At 45.0% G+C, this 17,906-nt stretch overlaps 1 protein-coding gene across 15 annotated transcripts; it reads left to right on the forward strand.

Annotated features, from left to right (window-relative positions):
• The first annotated feature begins 3,944 nt into the window (after positions 1 to 3,944).
• On the forward strand, positions 3,945 to 14,633 carry zgc:113263 (uncharacterized protein LOC503753 homolog). 15 transcript variants are annotated; one of them, XM_061762045.1, is made up of 25 exons: positions 3,945 to 4,244; positions 5,026 to 5,228; positions 5,327 to 5,431; positions 5,511 to 5,606; positions 5,695 to 5,805; positions 6,262 to 6,385; positions 6,941 to 7,313; positions 7,497 to 7,564; positions 7,781 to 8,024; positions 8,095 to 8,270; positions 8,358 to 8,580; positions 8,694 to 8,842; positions 9,029 to 9,120; positions 9,212 to 9,369; positions 9,447 to 9,592; positions 9,669 to 9,906; positions 9,984 to 10,328; positions 10,587 to 10,729; positions 10,811 to 11,060; positions 11,250 to 11,705; positions 11,778 to 11,881; positions 12,331 to 13,198; positions 13,875 to 14,074; positions 14,210 to 14,328; positions 14,418 to 14,633. In XM_061762045.1, exons 1-22 carry the CDS (start codon positions 4,205 to 4,207, stop codon positions 12,336 to 12,338), a joined length of 3,852 nt encoding a protein of 1,283 aa, XP_061618029.1. In that variant the 5' UTR covers positions 3,945 to 4,204; the 3' UTR covers positions 12,339 to 13,198; positions 13,875 to 14,074; positions 14,210 to 14,328; positions 14,418 to 14,633. The 15 variants fall into 15 exon arrangements, with proteins under 15 accessions (XP_061618029.1, XP_061618028.1, XP_061618032.1 ...); XM_061762044.1 differs by having other exon boundaries at positions 14,288 to 14,328; XM_061762048.1 differs by having other exon boundaries at positions 13,875 to 13,918; positions 14,288 to 14,328.
• The last annotated feature ends 3,273 nt before the right edge of the window (positions 14,634 to 17,906 follow it).

A 17,906-nucleotide genomic window follows, 5' to 3' on the forward strand; every position in this document is an offset into this window, starting at 1 on the left:
CAAATTCATCAGAGAGGACCTGCAATTGGCTGAAGACCGGTCTAGGGTGTCAGCTGGGTTAGGCTTCATGCTGTCCCAAGACTTGTGCCCCCATAGCGTCATCATAAGAACTTCCGAAGAGTTGCTCTGCTGAAGGGTACGGTGCAAAATGCGCAGCTGTTGCCGAACGCCGTGGGTCACCTGGGTCAGAGCCGTGACCTCGCCGTTGCGCAACAGTCTGTCGTCCCAGCAGGCCTGTGTTGTCGAGCGGGCTCACGCCGCCTCAAAGTTAGACTGATCGCAAAAGTGCCCCCATTAGTCTGCCCCCTCCTCCTCCAACACTCTTCTTCTTCTTCACTGTTCATTAGTAGAGTAGAACTCCGATTGTCTTCGCTGCTTTTCAAAGCGCTTCAAAACAAAAGCGTTTTTCTCTCACCACCTACAATAATCACGCAACGCAACCCCCCCGGTGATTGCTGTCGACATCAAGCTCACAGGGACCATCCTGATTATTTACGTGACAGATTCATCTTCGGGGAAGCTCCTCTAGCAGCACCGTGGAGACGCCATCCCTGCTTGTAAGGAAACCAAAATATGCTCTCACTGTGATGCAGTGCAGTTCTACACCACTGATAGTCTTGATGGGATACACCCATACCAAGTTCCGGTACTTGCTCGTGCTATTACGTCTGGCAATTGATTGAAAATGTGTTTTCAAATATTGTTTTCCTCGAACATGGCATTTCAGCTATGTTGTGTCTCACATCCACATCCATTTCGCTAAGTGTATTTTGCAGTCAGCTAACTAAGCGTTTACCTTAAAGTATCTCCGCACGGCTGACGTGGCTCCTACTCACCCTGCCGTGAAGTTATGTCAGACTGGTAAAGTAGTATCGGTGTTGCAGTATCGGAGCTTTTTTTTTTGTTTTTTCGATTATGAGTAGACATACAGTATTGGGTGCATCCCGAGGTAAAACCTTAATTCGATACATGTGTGAAGCAAAATATTTTAAAAAGTGCCCAGTATGATGCAATACTAGTAGTAAACAACTACACTAGTAAACATTCATATTCAACAGTGTGTCAGTAGCAAAACTAAACATCAATGACATTTTATAAGATGTCATTCTGGTAGTGTAAAATTTACACACCACATAATACTATTTCTTTCTTAATTAACTACAATGACAACAACAACAAAAAATCATTCAAAGTAACTAATTAAAGGCCAATAGTGTGCTACAGTGCATTTCACTATGTGGCTCGGACTACATGAGACGTGACTTCATTTCAGAATTGTGCATTGTCTCGGATAAAAGTGAGAAGTTGAAATGCAATCACATCACAGACTAAACAATACAACAACGTGTCGGCCTGATAGCGCGTGTGATAGTGGTCCACTCATCAATCTTCGCCATAAAAGCCTCCTCACAGCGGTGGGCCTTTAGCTCCATCTCGTCTCTTATCAGCTCTCATCAGCAGGCCAAGAGAAAGAGGTTGCAAGGGCTCCTGCTCATTTGAGGCAAACAAAAAGAACGATGGGGCGGAGGGAAGGGGTGGTTTGCAGCCAGAGCATCCTTATCAAAGACCCCGTGGGCTGAGCTAAAAATAGAAAGCAAGGGAGATTGGCATCGATTTGCGCTGCCGTTGACGGCTCGATTGACAGCAGCGCGGCAGCGTCTGGCTGTTGAGCCATCGAGGGAATCCGCCGGAGCGGCTATGATGAGATGAGATGGGCAGATAACTTCTGACAAGCTCCTCTACCCGCCACCCGCCTGTAATCACACACGCGCGCGCACACACAAGTACAAGTGAAAAAGTAATTACCACACACACACACAAACACAGACACTTGAGCAAGTTAAGGGACGTTGGCTGGCTGAGCATCCCACCTGTCCGCTGCCTTGTGCCAAGTCCGAGCCCGTGCGCTCCTACACATACCAACTAGCTGTGGATGTCCACACACAGCATCCAGCATGCAGCCACTGTCCTCCGGGCTCGGCTCGCCAGTAAACACCAGGCCGTCCTTAGAGGGCCCGTCAGTGTCACTGACCTTTGTTTTTAGTGCTGTAAATGAACTCCACTAAGTGATTAGTGTTATTACATTGTCTACTTTGCTTCACCGCCATGTCACTCATGTCCCTGCTGGATTAACTTACTACTCGAGCGTGGCAGCAAATGATGTGCTACCTCCCTGCCAGCATTGTTAAAGGTAGCCTGGCGCCCTGGGAAATATGCTCATTAGTGGATAGGTGTGCAAAGGTTTGGTTTGGGGGAAGTTTAGTGGGGGGAAATAGCTCTCAAAATTAATGGATTTTAACAGAAATAAAAAATAGCGCTGCAGGTCTGCTGTCAGTCATCGTGCTAAACCAACCAGTGTTATATTACATATTTACGGAAAGAATTCTAATTTCAACTCTCTCAACGTGGGAAAATCTTTTCCAGACACTTTTAATTCCAGTCTTTGTGCTAAAACATGACTTTCTCATCTGCCTCAAAAAGAGATACTTCCAAACTTAATTATTTATTGAGGTAATGTAGAACACATTTCAACACGCTGGCCAGTTTAATTGAGGTTTAACAGAACATTTGATCTGCAGTAACCCTGTCTAACGCTTTCTCCCATCCTTCCTCCTTTGCTATAATTATACAACAAAGGCCAAATAACCATCATTCAAAAGCTGCATTTGTGTGTGTGTGTGTGTGTGTGTGTGTGTGTGTGTGTGTGCGCGCGCGCGCGCGCGTGCGTGCGTGCGTGTCTTAATTAGGTGATTTTCCGCAATCTGCTACAGTGGCTCAGCAAATCTGTCGGTGGAAACAGTCACTCTGAGCTGCTGCTAATTCGAAAACCATTGAAATGCACGAGTGCCTGTTCAGATTTGGGAGCATTGTTGTCAGTCCAGTCAATTTGGTGCAGGTCAGTTTCATAGTCCGGTTTATGGCTTGATTTTATTTTTAAAACGGTATATGTCTACCTCTGGTGGTGAAAAGGAGGACGAGTTTTCTATGTGATGACATAAATATTCAAGTAGTATTGTCATGACACACAAAAATGTAAGAGGAATAATATTTAAATAATAAGGGATTTCTAAAATATTTTAATAAAAAATGTACAGTATGTAAACGATGCATTTTGTTAAATGTTTCATTGGCTTTATTCCCACGAGCGATAACAGAATGCACATTCATACAACAGCTGCTATTTGCTACAACTCCAAGCACTCCACACATAAACATAGACTCCCTGAATTGAGCCAACGTTTAGGCTTAATTGTCCCTTTACGCTTTCATCTTTACTCTTACAACTTAAAACGTATACTATATATATATATATATATATATATATATATATATATATATATTTTATTTATTTTTATTTTTTCTTTTTCAAAATCTGCCTGAGGTCAAGTGTGATATCATCTCAGATGTGGCCACCTTGCATCATAAAGCACATTTAACAACTGAAGGTCCAGCTGTATGAATGTAATATTGTTTAATGTTAATGTTTAATTTAAATAACCTTTTTTTTTTTAAACCTCCCAAGGTCTTGAATGACGTCATAACAGACAGGAAGTGAAAAGCAAGAGCGATCTCTTTCTTTCTTTCTCTTTTTTTTTGTTTCATGAGTGTTTGTGAGTTGTTTTTGCACTTTACCGTCAAAACAATGTTACATTGGATAATGGAATGTCTACATATGTTTGTATCATGTTTATATATGTGAATAAGATTTTTGGGGGGGTGATGTTGCCACCCTGCATCATGAAGCCCTTTCTAAACAAAAACAAACTTAAAGGTGTATAAATGTAACGTGTAGTTACATTTTTCATCAGACTCTTTTCTAAGTTATTTTTTTTCCCTAAATCCACCTTTGGTCAAGCGTGACCCCAGCACAGACCGGAAGTCAATGTAAAAACGATGTCGCCACCTAGCGTCAGAAAGGCGCAACAACTGGTTCGTTCCGGTCTTCGTCAGCCAACCAGGAAAGGGGGTTTGCTGTGATCTGGACTGAGGCGGATGAGACCAGCGACCATTGTTCCGTTCCGCCTCTCCTCGCCTTTTACCAGGCTAAAAACAAGAGCCCGAAGCGGCTTCTGGCTACCAAACGGAGCTAACGACGCGAGCTGGCGGATATCGTCACGTTTTTTTTGTTTTTTTTTGTGTCCCCTCTCGACGTACTCCCAACCCGAGTGGTGGGGTCCGCTCGGGTTTGTCAGTCAGCTGCTAAATGGAAATAAAACGAGGAGCTGAAAATGGCAGCAGTCGAGGTGCGTGTTCTTCCATGTTACACAAAAACAGGAAAAGCAAACCAAGCGGGTTCATTTGCTAGCTTTGTCAGCATTAGGAGGGTTGCGGGTAACTAGGTGACGATCATGATGCGTTCACGGTCCGGCTAGTGTGTGTGTTTGCAGATGCACAGCACGAATTAGCATGGGAAGTGGAGCTGGTTAGCATCATCCTGCTTTTCCGTGCTACTACTAGCTGTCTGGTCAGCTGACCCTTCTTCTTCTTCTCGTCTTGTTGACGACATATTATGGGGTGGAAGGTATTGCCATGTGAGCCTGTGCGAGCAGGGCCTGCAGGTGAGGCGGCTGTTGATGCTAATAGTGGAGAAAAACACTGAGATGGATGTGTCCGAAAGAGGTCTTCAAAGATGTAATTAGCTTCTTGATACAGCAATTAAGCTTCTCCCATTATTTTTGCCTTCAAATTCAATTCAGTTATTTCAAACTTAATGTTCATAACACATGGACAGATTAAATAAAACATATATCAAAATCCAGTGCAAAATACCTCTTCAAGACTGATACAACAACTTAAGACTGTGGTTGATATGGTTGATTTTATTGTCTTTCTCTTTATTACTAGTCAAACTCCCTTCTGATCTGTCATATCGGGTACCACAACAGCAGTACCTTAGTAGTTTGTTTATTTATTTATTTTGTTGGGGGGGGGGGGGGGGGCTCATAAAAAAAAAAAGACCCAATTAGAGTGAGGTCTCTAAACCAAACAATGATTTTTTTGGGGGGGTGGGGTTTTCTGTTTCAGCTAATGACCTCCCTGTGCATTACCTCCGCCTCCTGGCCCCGCCATTGCAGCTCCTGTCAGCTGCAATGTGGCGTGTCGTGCAGCAGGGACTGGTGGACCACTACGGCATGCTGGAGGAGTTTGTTACCATGGTGACGGAGCTGGTCCCCGAGCTTATGAGCTACAGCCAGAGGGCTCAGCTCACCCTGGGACTAAGGGCCAGGGTCAGTAATAAGCAGTCTCTCAGCACTTTATTTTCTAATGGGATGAGTTGAAAATGGTCGGGTGGGTTTTGTGTTTGTGTGTGTGTGTGTGTGCGCAGCTGGTTCTGGAGTTGTGTCGAGGTGAGCAGCCAGCGGACATGCGGACCATGCAGCCCCATCTGGACAGAATCAAAGCTCCTGTCAGCACAGCCAAGGATCACCATGTGAGTATAATATCATAAAGAACATCATGGCTTACATATAAAACCTGCCTCAATGGTTTTTGTGTTGTGTGTTGTCAAGAGTACCATAGACCTGGTGGAGGAATCTGAGGTGAACTTTGTGGAGCTAGTGCACTCCTTATTGGAGGATCCAATGGAGAGGAAGTACTTTTTTGAGGTGAGACCATGCTCTATTTTTTTCTTCTTTTTTTTCTCGTCTCCTGGAATATTTAAACATGGAAACCATTTTCTCTGTCTTATCGTAGGAGATCTTTCCTGTGTACTTTGGGCCAAAGTATGATGCAGCACTCGAGATGTTGGTGTGGGAGTTTATTTCCAGACTGGAGGAACTGCTCCCGGTCCCCGACTTCACACAGGTGCCTTGTTTCAGCATCAACATCACTGCATCACCGCACACCACATTAGACTGTGCGCATGTACCTAATGTTGTGGTTTTCAGTGTATGTTTTCCTTTTCAAAACACTCAAATGATCTGCCTGTAATTCATACCTTGACTGTTGTAAGCATTAACACATTCACCTGCCATTGATGGCTTTAAAAGTCTAATATCCATGTTAACTGGGAAGGCTGGCAGTGAATGAGTTAAGGGATCATAAAATATGCTATTTTATTCATTAAATATTTTTTTTTAATTCATCAGATATTGGAATTGTATTTATCCTACAAGTCCAATTGTCATCGGCCTCCTAAAATCCATATCGTTGGGCCCTAATGTTCCCTATCGGAGGACTTTGGTTGACATTATTTTTAATTACATGTCACTGACCAACCGTTCTGTTTTGAGGATATGTAATTATCTTTTCTCATCTCAGCTGGCAGCTTTGCTCGGCGACGCTCCGTCCTTCCTCAGCGACTGTTTACAATCCTTTTTCCCGCCAGCCGACATGAAGGCTCTACTTGAACACCACAGAAACCTTGGTCATTTTGAGGAAAAAGGTGATCCCACTTTCTCATGTTTTTGTCACTAGACACTACAGAAACAAACAAAAGTGTGTGTGTGGGGGGGGGGGACCTATAACATCCAGGGATGATCTATAAAATAAATTAATCCGTTCCAAAAAGTCTGACTAAACCGAATCGTACGAAAACTTAAGCAATTACTTCCAATCGGACATGTTAATCCAATTAATCCATTTCAGACACTCCATATTTACAAAATATACATTTTATAGAGAACAACTGTAGTTAAACATACAGAGAACGACATGAACTAAATAGAAATGACAAATGAAATGGATAAATGAACATTACTCATCACTTTTACCTTTATAGACGAGGGGAGAGGAGAGGTTATTGTTAGGAATGGAAATCTGACATTGTCGTACTTTGCTACGTGTTCTTTCTAGAATTATTTGGCGTCTCATTTTCTTGAGCACTTGGAACTTTCTTTGGCCCCATTGTGGCTTATTGAGCAGCCGCATCTCAATCAATAAGCACAAAAAAAACCAATTTGGATTTTTACGTGTGTGTTTTTTTTATGCTCCTCCGTAGATCCAAGGTTATTACCTATGGACGACTGCATCCTCACCTCGATGTCCCTGCCTCCTGGGACCAAAGCCGCCACGGACACTACCTCCTACTTGCCCGCTCACAGAGACCCAAGGCCCTCGGAGCACCACGCCCGCCCCGACGCGCCCGCCAACACGAGCACCCCAGAGATGACGAGAAGGTGGCCTCGAGACTTTTCTAACGAGAACAGGAAGGTGAATTCCTGCGACGAAACCATAGACCTTACGACGTCCAACGATCCAGAGCCCGATGAGCTCAGCCAAAGCTTCAGAGGGGGTCGGGCCCTCAGAAAGAGGAAGCTGAGCGGTGGCGTGGAGACACCCGCAAAGCAGCGGATGGAAGCGTCATCATTCTTGTAAGGGAACCATTTGCACATTGCTCAGGAGAGAAACTGCTAGTAACTGATGCCCCCTGACCCAAATGTTTTATAATTGCAATAAATAAAAGACATTGATGAGCTCTAAATAGATGGTTTACAGTGTTTACTCCAAAACATTAAGCTGATAATTATGTCTATTTTATTTTTTGACATTTGCAGAGAGTCCTCTGTGGATGATGAGAATTCTGGTGAATCTCCCTTAATCTCCATATGGGGCGATTATACAGGTTTGTATCACAATTGATTAAATTTGTCGTGTATTTAGTTTATATACACTACTCTTCAAAAGTTTGGTTTCAGTTGTATATGTCCTTATTCTTTTTTTATTATTATTTATTTATTTTGAAACTTTTTTCCCACATTAACAATGTCTATGCTCTATTTCTGATTACTTAAACGTGAGCTTCATTTAAAAATAAAAATAAAAACTTTGTGATTGTTAGAAGCTCCTGAAGGTCCTGCCACGGCGGCGAGCGACCCAAAAGTTCCCTGGACGGAAGAGGAGACTCTCCATCTGCTCGACATTTGGGGGAATGACACGGTGCAGCAGGCTTTGAAGGGTTGCCTGAAGAACCGGCACATTTACGTCCAGATCGCCCACACAATGGCCGAGAGGGGCTTCAAGAGGACGGTGGAGCAGTGCCAGACACGCATCAAGCGCCTGAAGAAAGGCTTCCGCCAGAATAAGTTAGTGTTGTCTTGTCTCGCTGGTTGCTGATGTTCTTCCTGACTTCAACTGAAACGCTCTCTTCCTCAGGGGCACCTCCCGAGTGGAGCATACATTTTACGAGCACATGAAGCGGGTGCTGGGATCGCCGGCCGCGTCCGCCGCGCCAGATTTGACGTATGACGTCGACGAGGTTATCGACGACGAGGAGTCTCAGGACGGTGACGAGGACTTGCAGTTTGTGGGGCAGACCAGTCAGGAAATGGGTACGATTCCACCTTTTTGTCACAAAAAAAACAGAGAAAGAGTGGGCACTGGGCAATGACATCAAATGAGTGTTTTTCTGTTTTAAGGAACTAGAAATGTGCCATGGACAGAACCGGAAACGCTGGCCCTCATCAACACGTGGGGCCAGGAGAAGCTGCAGCAGGAGCTGAGAGGAACAAACAGAACCATGCACATGTTCCCTATCATCTCCACACAGATGGCCGCGCAGGGCTTCTCCAGGACGCCCGAGCAGTGCCAAACCAGGCTGAAGAGGCTCAAGTCCAGTTTCAGGCAGTGCTACGAAAACAAGTAAGTGCACTTCGGGAAAGATGCTTCTCTCTCTCTCTCTCTCTTTTTTTTTTTTTTTTTTTTTTTAAAGATTAGAGGTTTCGACACCACGCCTGACCCTTCTTTTCCTGCAGCATGAAGGGTCTGGAGCAAGTTCAGTGCAAGTTTTATAACGAGCTGGCAAGATTTTTATTGAAAGAACACCGCTCAACGCCGCAAATGAATGAGACGTCAGCAGAGACCGACGACAACGACTCGCCCTCCTGCTCCGTTCAGGACGTCGGTACGAACAAATGCTGTCCACTGGGACATTACTGTTACTCTGAAAACAAACTTTTGACACCATGGACCACCTTACAAAATATTTATCTTTTTATGTACCCCCATCATGAATAATCAAAAATCGAGGCAGAGGTTTAATTCCTAAAAAGTGATGTTTCATGTTTTCCTCCTTGATCTGTGCCTTCAGTGTCTGTTGTCAGCCTCCAGGATGACAGGAAGAAAGTCCCCTGGGCTGACAAAGAGACCATCATCCTTCTGGAGCTTTGGGGAGAATCGCAGGTAGAGTTTTAGTCATATTGACACGCAGCTTCGCATTCCCAAGTGTGTTCCCGCTGATGTGTTGTTTTTATGCTTTTTCATTAATCTTTAGATCCAGCAGAACACTAAAGGTTTTCCGCCCAACGTTCACATTTTCAGTGAAATATCAGAGAAACTGTCCGTCCACGGTTTCACTCGCACCGCCGAGCAGTGCCACACCAGAATCAAAAGACTCAAGACCAATTACTGGCAGTGTCGAGACAGCATGAGGTGAAAGAATAAACACAAGCGACAGAGTTACTTTTCAATCAAGCTGTTAAACTTATAAATGTCCGTCCTTACTGCAGCTCGTCCGGGACCGAAAAGCTCAATTTCAAATTCTTCAATTTGATGGAACAAATCCTGGACAAGCGTCCGTCCACCTCCACCGCTGTAGTCACAGACCCCATTGAAATATCAGAAGACTCCAACGGCGACTCTGTGACTGAAACGGGTAAAGATCAGGAACAAATGAGACATGAGACTGTCAATGTGCAAAATGACACAAACAGTTTCACCTCTTCTCTCAGAGGGAGAAGCGGGCGTAGCCATCAGCTCGTGGTCGGATGAGGAGACCTCGGCACTGATCGACATCTGGGGAGAAGAGGAAGTGCAGCGCTCGCTCACGGGTTTCGTCTCCAACGGACACGTTTACGCCGAAATTTCCGGGCGGCTGCACGACCTCGGCTACGCCAAAACCCCGGAGCAGTGCCACGAGAAAGTTAAGATGTTGAAGAGCAACTTTCTCAAGTGTTACGAAGGGAAGAAGTGAGTGGGATTGTTGCGCGGAGGTGTACCAAATTCATCGTCCTCTGAGCGTAATAATGATTATTCCTCCTTTTTAGATGCGGAAGGCGAGTGGATGACATTCTACAAGTGAAGTTCTACAACCAGTTGGAGCAAGTGTTCGGCACGGACGTGGTTTCGCTAGACGACTGCGACGAGCAGGATGCGGGGACGCTAGACCCTCTGAACACGCCATGGAGCGAGCAGGAAACGGAGGCCCTGGTGGAGGTGTGGGCCGCCGACGACGTGCAGCACAGCCTGAAGACCTGCATCCGCAACGGGCACGTCTTCGTCGACATAGCCAAGAGGCTGGCTGCAGTGGGCTACGTCAGGAGCGCCGAGCAGTGCCAGGCCAGGATCAAACGGCTGAAGAAGACCTACAGGCGCCACTGCAACAGCCGCAGGTAATGATGCAGAGACTGTGTGTGTTTTTACTGCTCTTAGAATGTGTGTGGTGTCCTCGACATGGCCAACACAGTACACTACGCAGAAGGGGTTATGTCATCGGCTTGTCAGTAGGAATTATTTAAAAAAAAAAAAAAAAACTTCAGGTATAGTTGGGTGTAGGAATAATGCAAATATGTTTTTTTTTTTTTAAAAGATCTTTGCCTGTTTATTGATTTCTACATTAGACTGTTTTTGTTTTATCCCCCCCTACCCAGAAATGGCCGATCCGGAGCCTTTCGCTACTTCAACCTCCTCGCTCCGGTGCTGGGTGATGATGCCCTCTTTGATGAAGTGGATACTTCGTCGTCTTCTGCTTCTCTAACCTTGCCGCCCTTTGAAGAAACCTACGCAGACGTCTGTAGGTCCACTCGCCTTCCCGTCTATTCAAAGTACAACATGCGCTACAATCGTCACACCGCGCTCCGTTCCTCCATTTTAGACGAGCAGCCCTCCACCAGCCACCTGGTGCCCGACCCGAGCAGGAAGATGCCGTGGTCGGACCAGGAGACGCACACCCTGCTGGAGATTTGGGGCGAGGACAACGTGCAGCTGACCCTGAGGGGTTGCCTGAAGAACCGCCACGTCTTCGAGTTCATCTCGGAGAGGATGAGCAACCGGGGCTACGCCAGGACCACGGAGCAGTGCTACACTCGCATCAAGCGCCTTAAATACGGCTTCCTCCACGAAAAGTGACCTTTTGTCGTTGCCTAGTCCACTACTTAAAAATCTCAATATTGTGATTAGGGAGTAGGAAATGAGCTGAGTGATTCCGAATGCAGCCGGTGCGTTCAGAATCATTCAGCTCATTCCCTACTCCCTAAATCACAACAAAAGGACTTGTAGTTAGTGAAAATTCCGATTTGGTCTTTTCTCCGCAGGCAGGAATTTAAGTTCTTCCGAGAAATGGAGGAAATCTTCAGTCGGGAGTTAAAGTTGGACGCGTCGGTCGCAGGCATCCCGGTCCCGGACGAGCCCGACAGCGGCACGTACGAACCCATCAGAGGTAAAGCGACCAATTCGCAGAGCACAGCAGACCTCCCCCAAAGCTTCATGATTCCAATCCGTCCCCCTCCAGATTTTGTGTCCCCGGGCAACCAGTGGCTGTCGGACAACTCCAAGCATCCGTGGAGCGACGGCGAGACGGAGGTGTTGCTGAGCGTGTGGGGGAGCGAGGATGTGCAGGAGAACCTGAAGGGCTGCACCAAGAACAAGCACATCTTCATGCAGATCTCTGACGCGCTAGCCAGCCACGGCTACCAGCGCACGCCCGAGCAGTGCCAGACCCGGATCAAGAGGCTCAAGTACAGCTTCCGGCAGTTCCTCGACGGCAGGAAGTAAGTGTAGAATGCACGCCCGGTACATCCTGTCTCTCCAAAGCAGGCTCTGATTGCGTCTCATGTTTGCAGAGGAGACAAACAGGAGTGCAAGTATTTTGACCAGCTGGTCAAGATATTTGGCGACAAGTACATCATCTCTGACCAGCAGCCCGACGATGTGGCTGATGTTTTTGGTGAGTGCTTTTCAAGTGGGAAGGGCAGATAAAAATTGACAGTTTCATTTTTATTTTTATATTTAATTCTCAAATAAATATGATCTTTAAATTGTAACGTAAATGAAGGCAATTGTAAAGTAAATGAAAGCCATGTTGTTATTCAGTGCTTTGATTGAAACGACATACTGACCAACTCGTTTTTATGCTCAATACTGATGCACAAGAGGGAGTATGATACAGGAGTTATGTCTCGTCTACATTATTCCAAATAATTGAGTCACCACGAGGGAAAAAAAATACTTTTACATACATTCTCTAGTTATGATTTGAAGTTACACTCTTACCTGTGCACATAATATATAATAATTCAAAACAAAAAGAACAGTATTTAAAAAAAAAAAAAAAAAAACATGAAATCATCCATACATAAAGTGAGAGATTTAACAGTTTTGCTCTCTGTGCTGTAGAGTCGTAAAATAAAAGGCACTTTGTTGCCGTGCCAAATACTGGAGCCACAAGGAGGTCGAAGAAGAATGTTCAACCGGGACGTTCATGCTGAAAAACTGTGACGTCATCGTATGCGCTGATGCCATATTCGGGCGCTTCCGCCCACCCCCCAGCCTCACCCCAATCCCAAACCAAGACGCTCAGAAGGGACGCACGTGTGACCGTGTCCTCGCATGATGCTGGTCTTCCTTCGGGAACCGCTGACCTTTTTCCAAACAAATGTCCACTATCTTTTTTGTACTTGACGACACTTCACGAGTCCAATCTATTACCTTTCTACTTCATTTTATACACTATTGTTGTATACAATTTTAAGTGCTAAAGAATGAGATACATTCTGTTTCTTAATCACGTCAGACGTCTTAAGCAGAGTTCTATTTATTTAAAACGTTTCTGTATGTGATCCAAAGTTTTATAGCTAATTTATTTGTTTGTTTTTTCACCGTCACTGAGTTTTCTTTCTTTCTTCTCATGCGTATGATCGTTTTTTTTTTTTTTGTTTTGGGTTTTTTTTTTTTTATCATTGGTGAAAAGCTGGTTTAATTTCAGGATATATTGCTGTAATTTGTCATGTTAGAATTTCAAACTTTGTACAGCGGGATCATTATAAATAAAGCGCCCTCAAGGGAAAAAAACGGTTTGTGACTCAATTACAAACTGAGTGAAATGCCGCCGTCTTGTGGCCAATCGGAAGAGTTACATCTTAGGTGGGCAGTTTTTCCTGAACTGTTGCTGCACTTAGAACATTTCGTAGTATATTACAAATCGCAGTTCTATCGCGCAGTAGATTACATGGCAAGCGACTGCTGCTCGACACATTTCGACAAGGTGAGTCTTCAAAGTTCTTTAGCGAATTTATTTCAACTTTGTTCGCCAACTTTTAACACTAATTCACGTTTTCGGCGTGCTAGCAATTTGCTAGCATGGTAACTAAAATGTTTGCCCGAACGAAGTTATATAACGTCAACTGCCTGCTAAAATTACACAAGTATGGCAATAAATAAATGCACGCGGTAATTAAAATACTTAGTCATAGGCAATGTAGAGCTATTAAACGCGTATTTAGTACTTATTGATTTAAATTGTTTAGCAATTGGGCTTCATTAAGGTCACCTGCGAGCTTAAATGAAGCTAATATATGGAGTCGGTGTTGTATGTACTGATAACTAATTGCGCTTTATCATTAAAGTATTGGCTGCAACCCTTTCCAACATCTGGAGAAGAGCGCCGTTTAGTGGGAGGGAGCTTGCCAGCATCAGTATATTCTCAGTTAAACAGAATTAATAAAGTATAACTTTTTGTATGTGTGAATTGTACAATTTCTGTCCATAGGCTTACATCTTAAACTGCCAAGTTGACTCTAAAATGTCCACGTCAAACAAAAATGGCAGACTTTGTATCTTTTAGGGCATGCTTCTTGAGATTTTTATTACAGCTCTACTCTGTATACACATGCTTACCAAATGTCGTGTAGATAATTATGTTACTGCCCTCTGTGCTGCAGGCCATTAAGAAGGTGTCTCCACCTCAGTCCTGTTCTCGTCACTGGTGAGCCACACAGACAGTCGGAGAGATAAAAATGTCATGTTTGAATTTGTTTCAGCAAATAAAGATGAGCAACCAGCAGGAGGCTTAATTCCTGTGATGATATCATGGTGAAGGTGGAAACATGTTACAACACCCAAAATGGATTAATTTCCAATGGTGAGGATGGTAAAAGATTGTGCTCCACACTAGACCTCATTGTTAACTCGCACACTCCAGGCTTATTGAAGAAGCAAGTTTCTGAAGTCTGGTTCAAGTTGTCAGTTTCCCCCTGTATGCTCATCTGCGTTAAAGACAATCTTCTGAAGGAGCGTAAGGACACATAAGATGACTTGCAGCAACCAATCCTGACATCCTGCTTTTTGTGTGCAGTCTTGACAACCTCTTGGTGACGTCATCCAGAGCTGCAAGATGTACGAAGCTGGCCTGTTGCCATGTCTGCTGGGTTGAACACGCTGCAAAACAAATGATGCCTTAAACATTTTAACTTCTTTCTCCAAAGCTGCAGTCAGGACCCTCAACAAGGTACTTCATTTTCCTCGTGAGACCCTCACGTGATGGGTTTCCCTTCGACTAATGTCCACCAGGTAGTGCTGAAGAATCTCTTGGCCCTGAAGAACCCAAGACTTCATGCGTGTAGTGTGGAGTCACCACCAGCTTTTTATGGCTCTTTTTAACTGTCAGCTGCAATGTTATTTTAATAAAATAAGAAAATATATTCATGTCTTGTGTTCTGTATACTGTTAATTTCAACTGGTCAAAGAAATGTCGCCCATTTGGGAGAACCTGAGTCGACGATCTCCACGCACCTTGGACTGACTCATGAAGCAGATCTCCTTCGTTAAGGTCAAACTTGATCTATTGCAAAGACAGACTGGATAAATTAAAGTACCTGATGGTTCGTTGATGATGATGTAGGTGGTGGTGAAAAGGGCATCATGATCAACTTCCTGTCCAACATGCTGAGATGACGTAAGCTGCAAACCAACTCAATGTAAGTTTTGAAGATCACTCACCTGCTTTTTGGTTTTTGACTCTTCATGCAGGGCGGCTTCCGGTCCAGGCCTTCCTCTCACTCTGGTGCCCTCCTCTTCCTCAGCTGAAGGACAACATCCAGAAGGTGACAAAGCCAAACTATGAAGAAGTGGGGGATGAATTTGAGAAGCCAACATTTGAGCTGTTGGTACGCTCGGAATGCTCTCCACAATCCTCGTGACTTTCTTTGCCCAAATGTGTTCTTGTTCTTCCACAGGCTGAGGAACATGTTCAGCTTCCTGGTAATGCAGCTGGGCGAGGGCACAATGTCAAGAACATCCTCTTTCCTTGTGGGTCAATCCTTGTGACAACTTGTCTGTATTCCCTAACATTTATTTTTGTATGTAAAAGCCAAAAGGTGAGTTTAATGACTTGCGAGTGCGCATAATCGTTTGCCCATGTGTAATGTCACATCGTTTTCTGCTAGTGTCTTATTTAACGTGGTTCATTTGTGTTGACTAATTAAATTACTGAATACAGTTGTTTATGTAACATAGATTCACGATTGTATACATGCTAGAAGTATGGTGTTGGTACTTTACGATACTCTGTTTTAAGTGTTGTCGCCGTTATTGGCATCTATAAGCAATTACAAAAATGTGTGACCTTGACTGGACGGGACTCTAGATAGCCATCAAATGTATGCTATTGGATTTCTGACTCCTTGGCGAACTACTTGAAATAGCACGGTGATGTGTTGGAGACGCTTGGTTCAGTCTGCAGAGATTCTGATACTTGCTAAACCTCATTAATTAAAAATGACCATAAACTATGCCGATGAAAGATCCGGTGGCGTTATTCCCATGACCCGCTGGACAGAGTCCGGGAAACCACAAGTCTTTGGCTTCCGGGTGGAGTATGGTTGCAAAGCTTAAACTGAAAGGAATTGACAGAAGGGCATCACCAGGAGTGGAGACTATGGCTTGATTTGACTCAACACGGGAAACCTCACCCAGCCCAGGCACGGCGGACAGGATTTTCAGATTGACAGCTCTCTCTCGATTCCGTGCGAGGTGGTGCATGGCCATTCTTAGTTGATGGAGCAATTTGTCTGGGGGAAGAAGGGGTAGAAAAAAATATTTCAGCCGCCAGGGTTCATGCTACGTTCTCCCATGCCCTCCCAGAGGGACACTCGGCAGGCCAGCAAAGTGGAAGGAAAAAAAAAAAACTGAGGTCAGAAGAATTATTATTAAATGTTTTCCCTCCATCCCACTGTTCTGAATTTCTCTGGCTGGTTGAGAGGCCCAGTGGGATAACATGTAAATGCGGGGTGTGACATCTGCTGGGCGGAGGATTATTTATTTTATTTTAATTTTTTTTCTTTCCCTTCTCCGCCCTCAAGCATCCCTCTGTTCTGAACTTCTCTGGTTAGCAGAGAAACCCTCTGGGCAGGCATGGGAGACTGTGGCATGACCCCCACCGGCTGGATGATATATTTTATTATTATTATATCTCACTGTTATTTGTGATCTGTTATGAATGTCTCTCAGTCGGCCAGAGAAGTTCAAAACAGCGGGATGGAGAGAAAAAAAAATTCTTAAAGGAGGGGGGGGGAATGTGTTTTCATCCAGCCAGCGGGGGTCATGCCTCGCTCTCACATGCCCACCCAGAGGGCCTCTCGACTGCCCAGAGAAGTTCATAACAGTGGGGGCGGGGCTCATGCAGCCGCCAGGGGGGCACACCCTGCTGTCTCATGCCTGTCCAGGGGGCCTCTCGACCGGCCAGAGAAGTTCAAAACAGCGAGATGGAAGAAAAATAACCGATCTCCATTCAGCTGTTATGAACTTCACTAGCCGGCCAAGAGGCCTTCTGAGCGGTCATGTGAGAGCGAGGCATGACCCTCGCCGGATGGATGATGATGATTTTTTTTTTTATTTATTTTTTTTTATTTCAAAATAATTATTATTTTTTCATTTTTAAAAATAACAACGAGATGGAGAAGGAAAACCGTTTAGGGGTGGGGGGTTGTATGATTCATTCAGCCAGGGGGGTAACACCCTGCTTTCACATGCCCGTCCAGAGGGCCTCTCGACCGGCCAAAGAAGTTCAAAACAGCGGGGGCTGGAGCTCATCCAGCCACCAGGGGGCACACCCTGCTTTCACATGCCCGTCCAGAGGGCCTCTCTACCGGCCAAAGAAGTTTAAAACAGCGAGATGTAGGAAAAATAACCGATGTCCATTCAGCTGTTACGAACTTCACTAGCCAGCCAAGAGGCCTTCTGAGCGGTCATGTGAGAGCGAGGCATGACCCTCGCATGATGGATGTTTTTTTTTTTTTTTTTTTTTTAATTATTAATGTTTCTTTTTAAATAACAACGAGATGGAGAAGGAAAACCGATTTTTTATTTTATTTTATTTTTTATTTATTTTTTTGGAGGGGGGGGGGGGTGTTCATCCGGCCAGGGGGGTAACACCCTCCTTTCACATGTCCGTCCAGAGGGCCTCTCGACCGGCCAAAGAAGTTCAAAATCAGCGGGGGAGCGGAGATCATCCAGCCGCCAGGGGGCACACCCTGCTATCACATGCCTGTCCAGGGGGCCTCTCGACCGGCCAAGAAGTTCAAAACAGCGAGATGGAAGAAAAATATCCGATCTCCATTCAGCTGTTATGAACTTCACTAGCCGGCCAAGAGGCCTTCTGAGCGGTCATGTGAGGGCGAGGCATGACCCTCGCCTGATGGATGATGATGATTTTTTTATTTCAAAATAATTATTTTTTCATTTTTAAAAATAACAACGAGATGGAGAAGGAAAACCGTTTAGGGGTGGGGGGTTGTATGATTCATTCAGCCAGGGGGGGTAACACTCTGCTTTCACGTGCCCGTCCAGAGGGCCTCTCGACCGGCCAAAGAAGTTCAAAACAGCGGGGGCTGGAGCTCATCCAGCCACCAGGGGGCACACCCTGCTTTCACATGCCCGTCCAGAGGGCCTCTCTACCGGCCAAAGAAGTTCAAAAC

The sequence above is a fragment of the Phyllopteryx taeniolatus genome, chromosome 22 (genome assembly GCF_024500385.1).
Source record: "Phyllopteryx taeniolatus isolate TA_2022b chromosome 22, UOR_Ptae_1.2, whole genome shotgun sequence".
Classification (NCBI taxonomy): domain Eukaryota; kingdom Metazoa; phylum Chordata; class Actinopteri; order Syngnathiformes; family Syngnathidae; genus Phyllopteryx; species Phyllopteryx taeniolatus.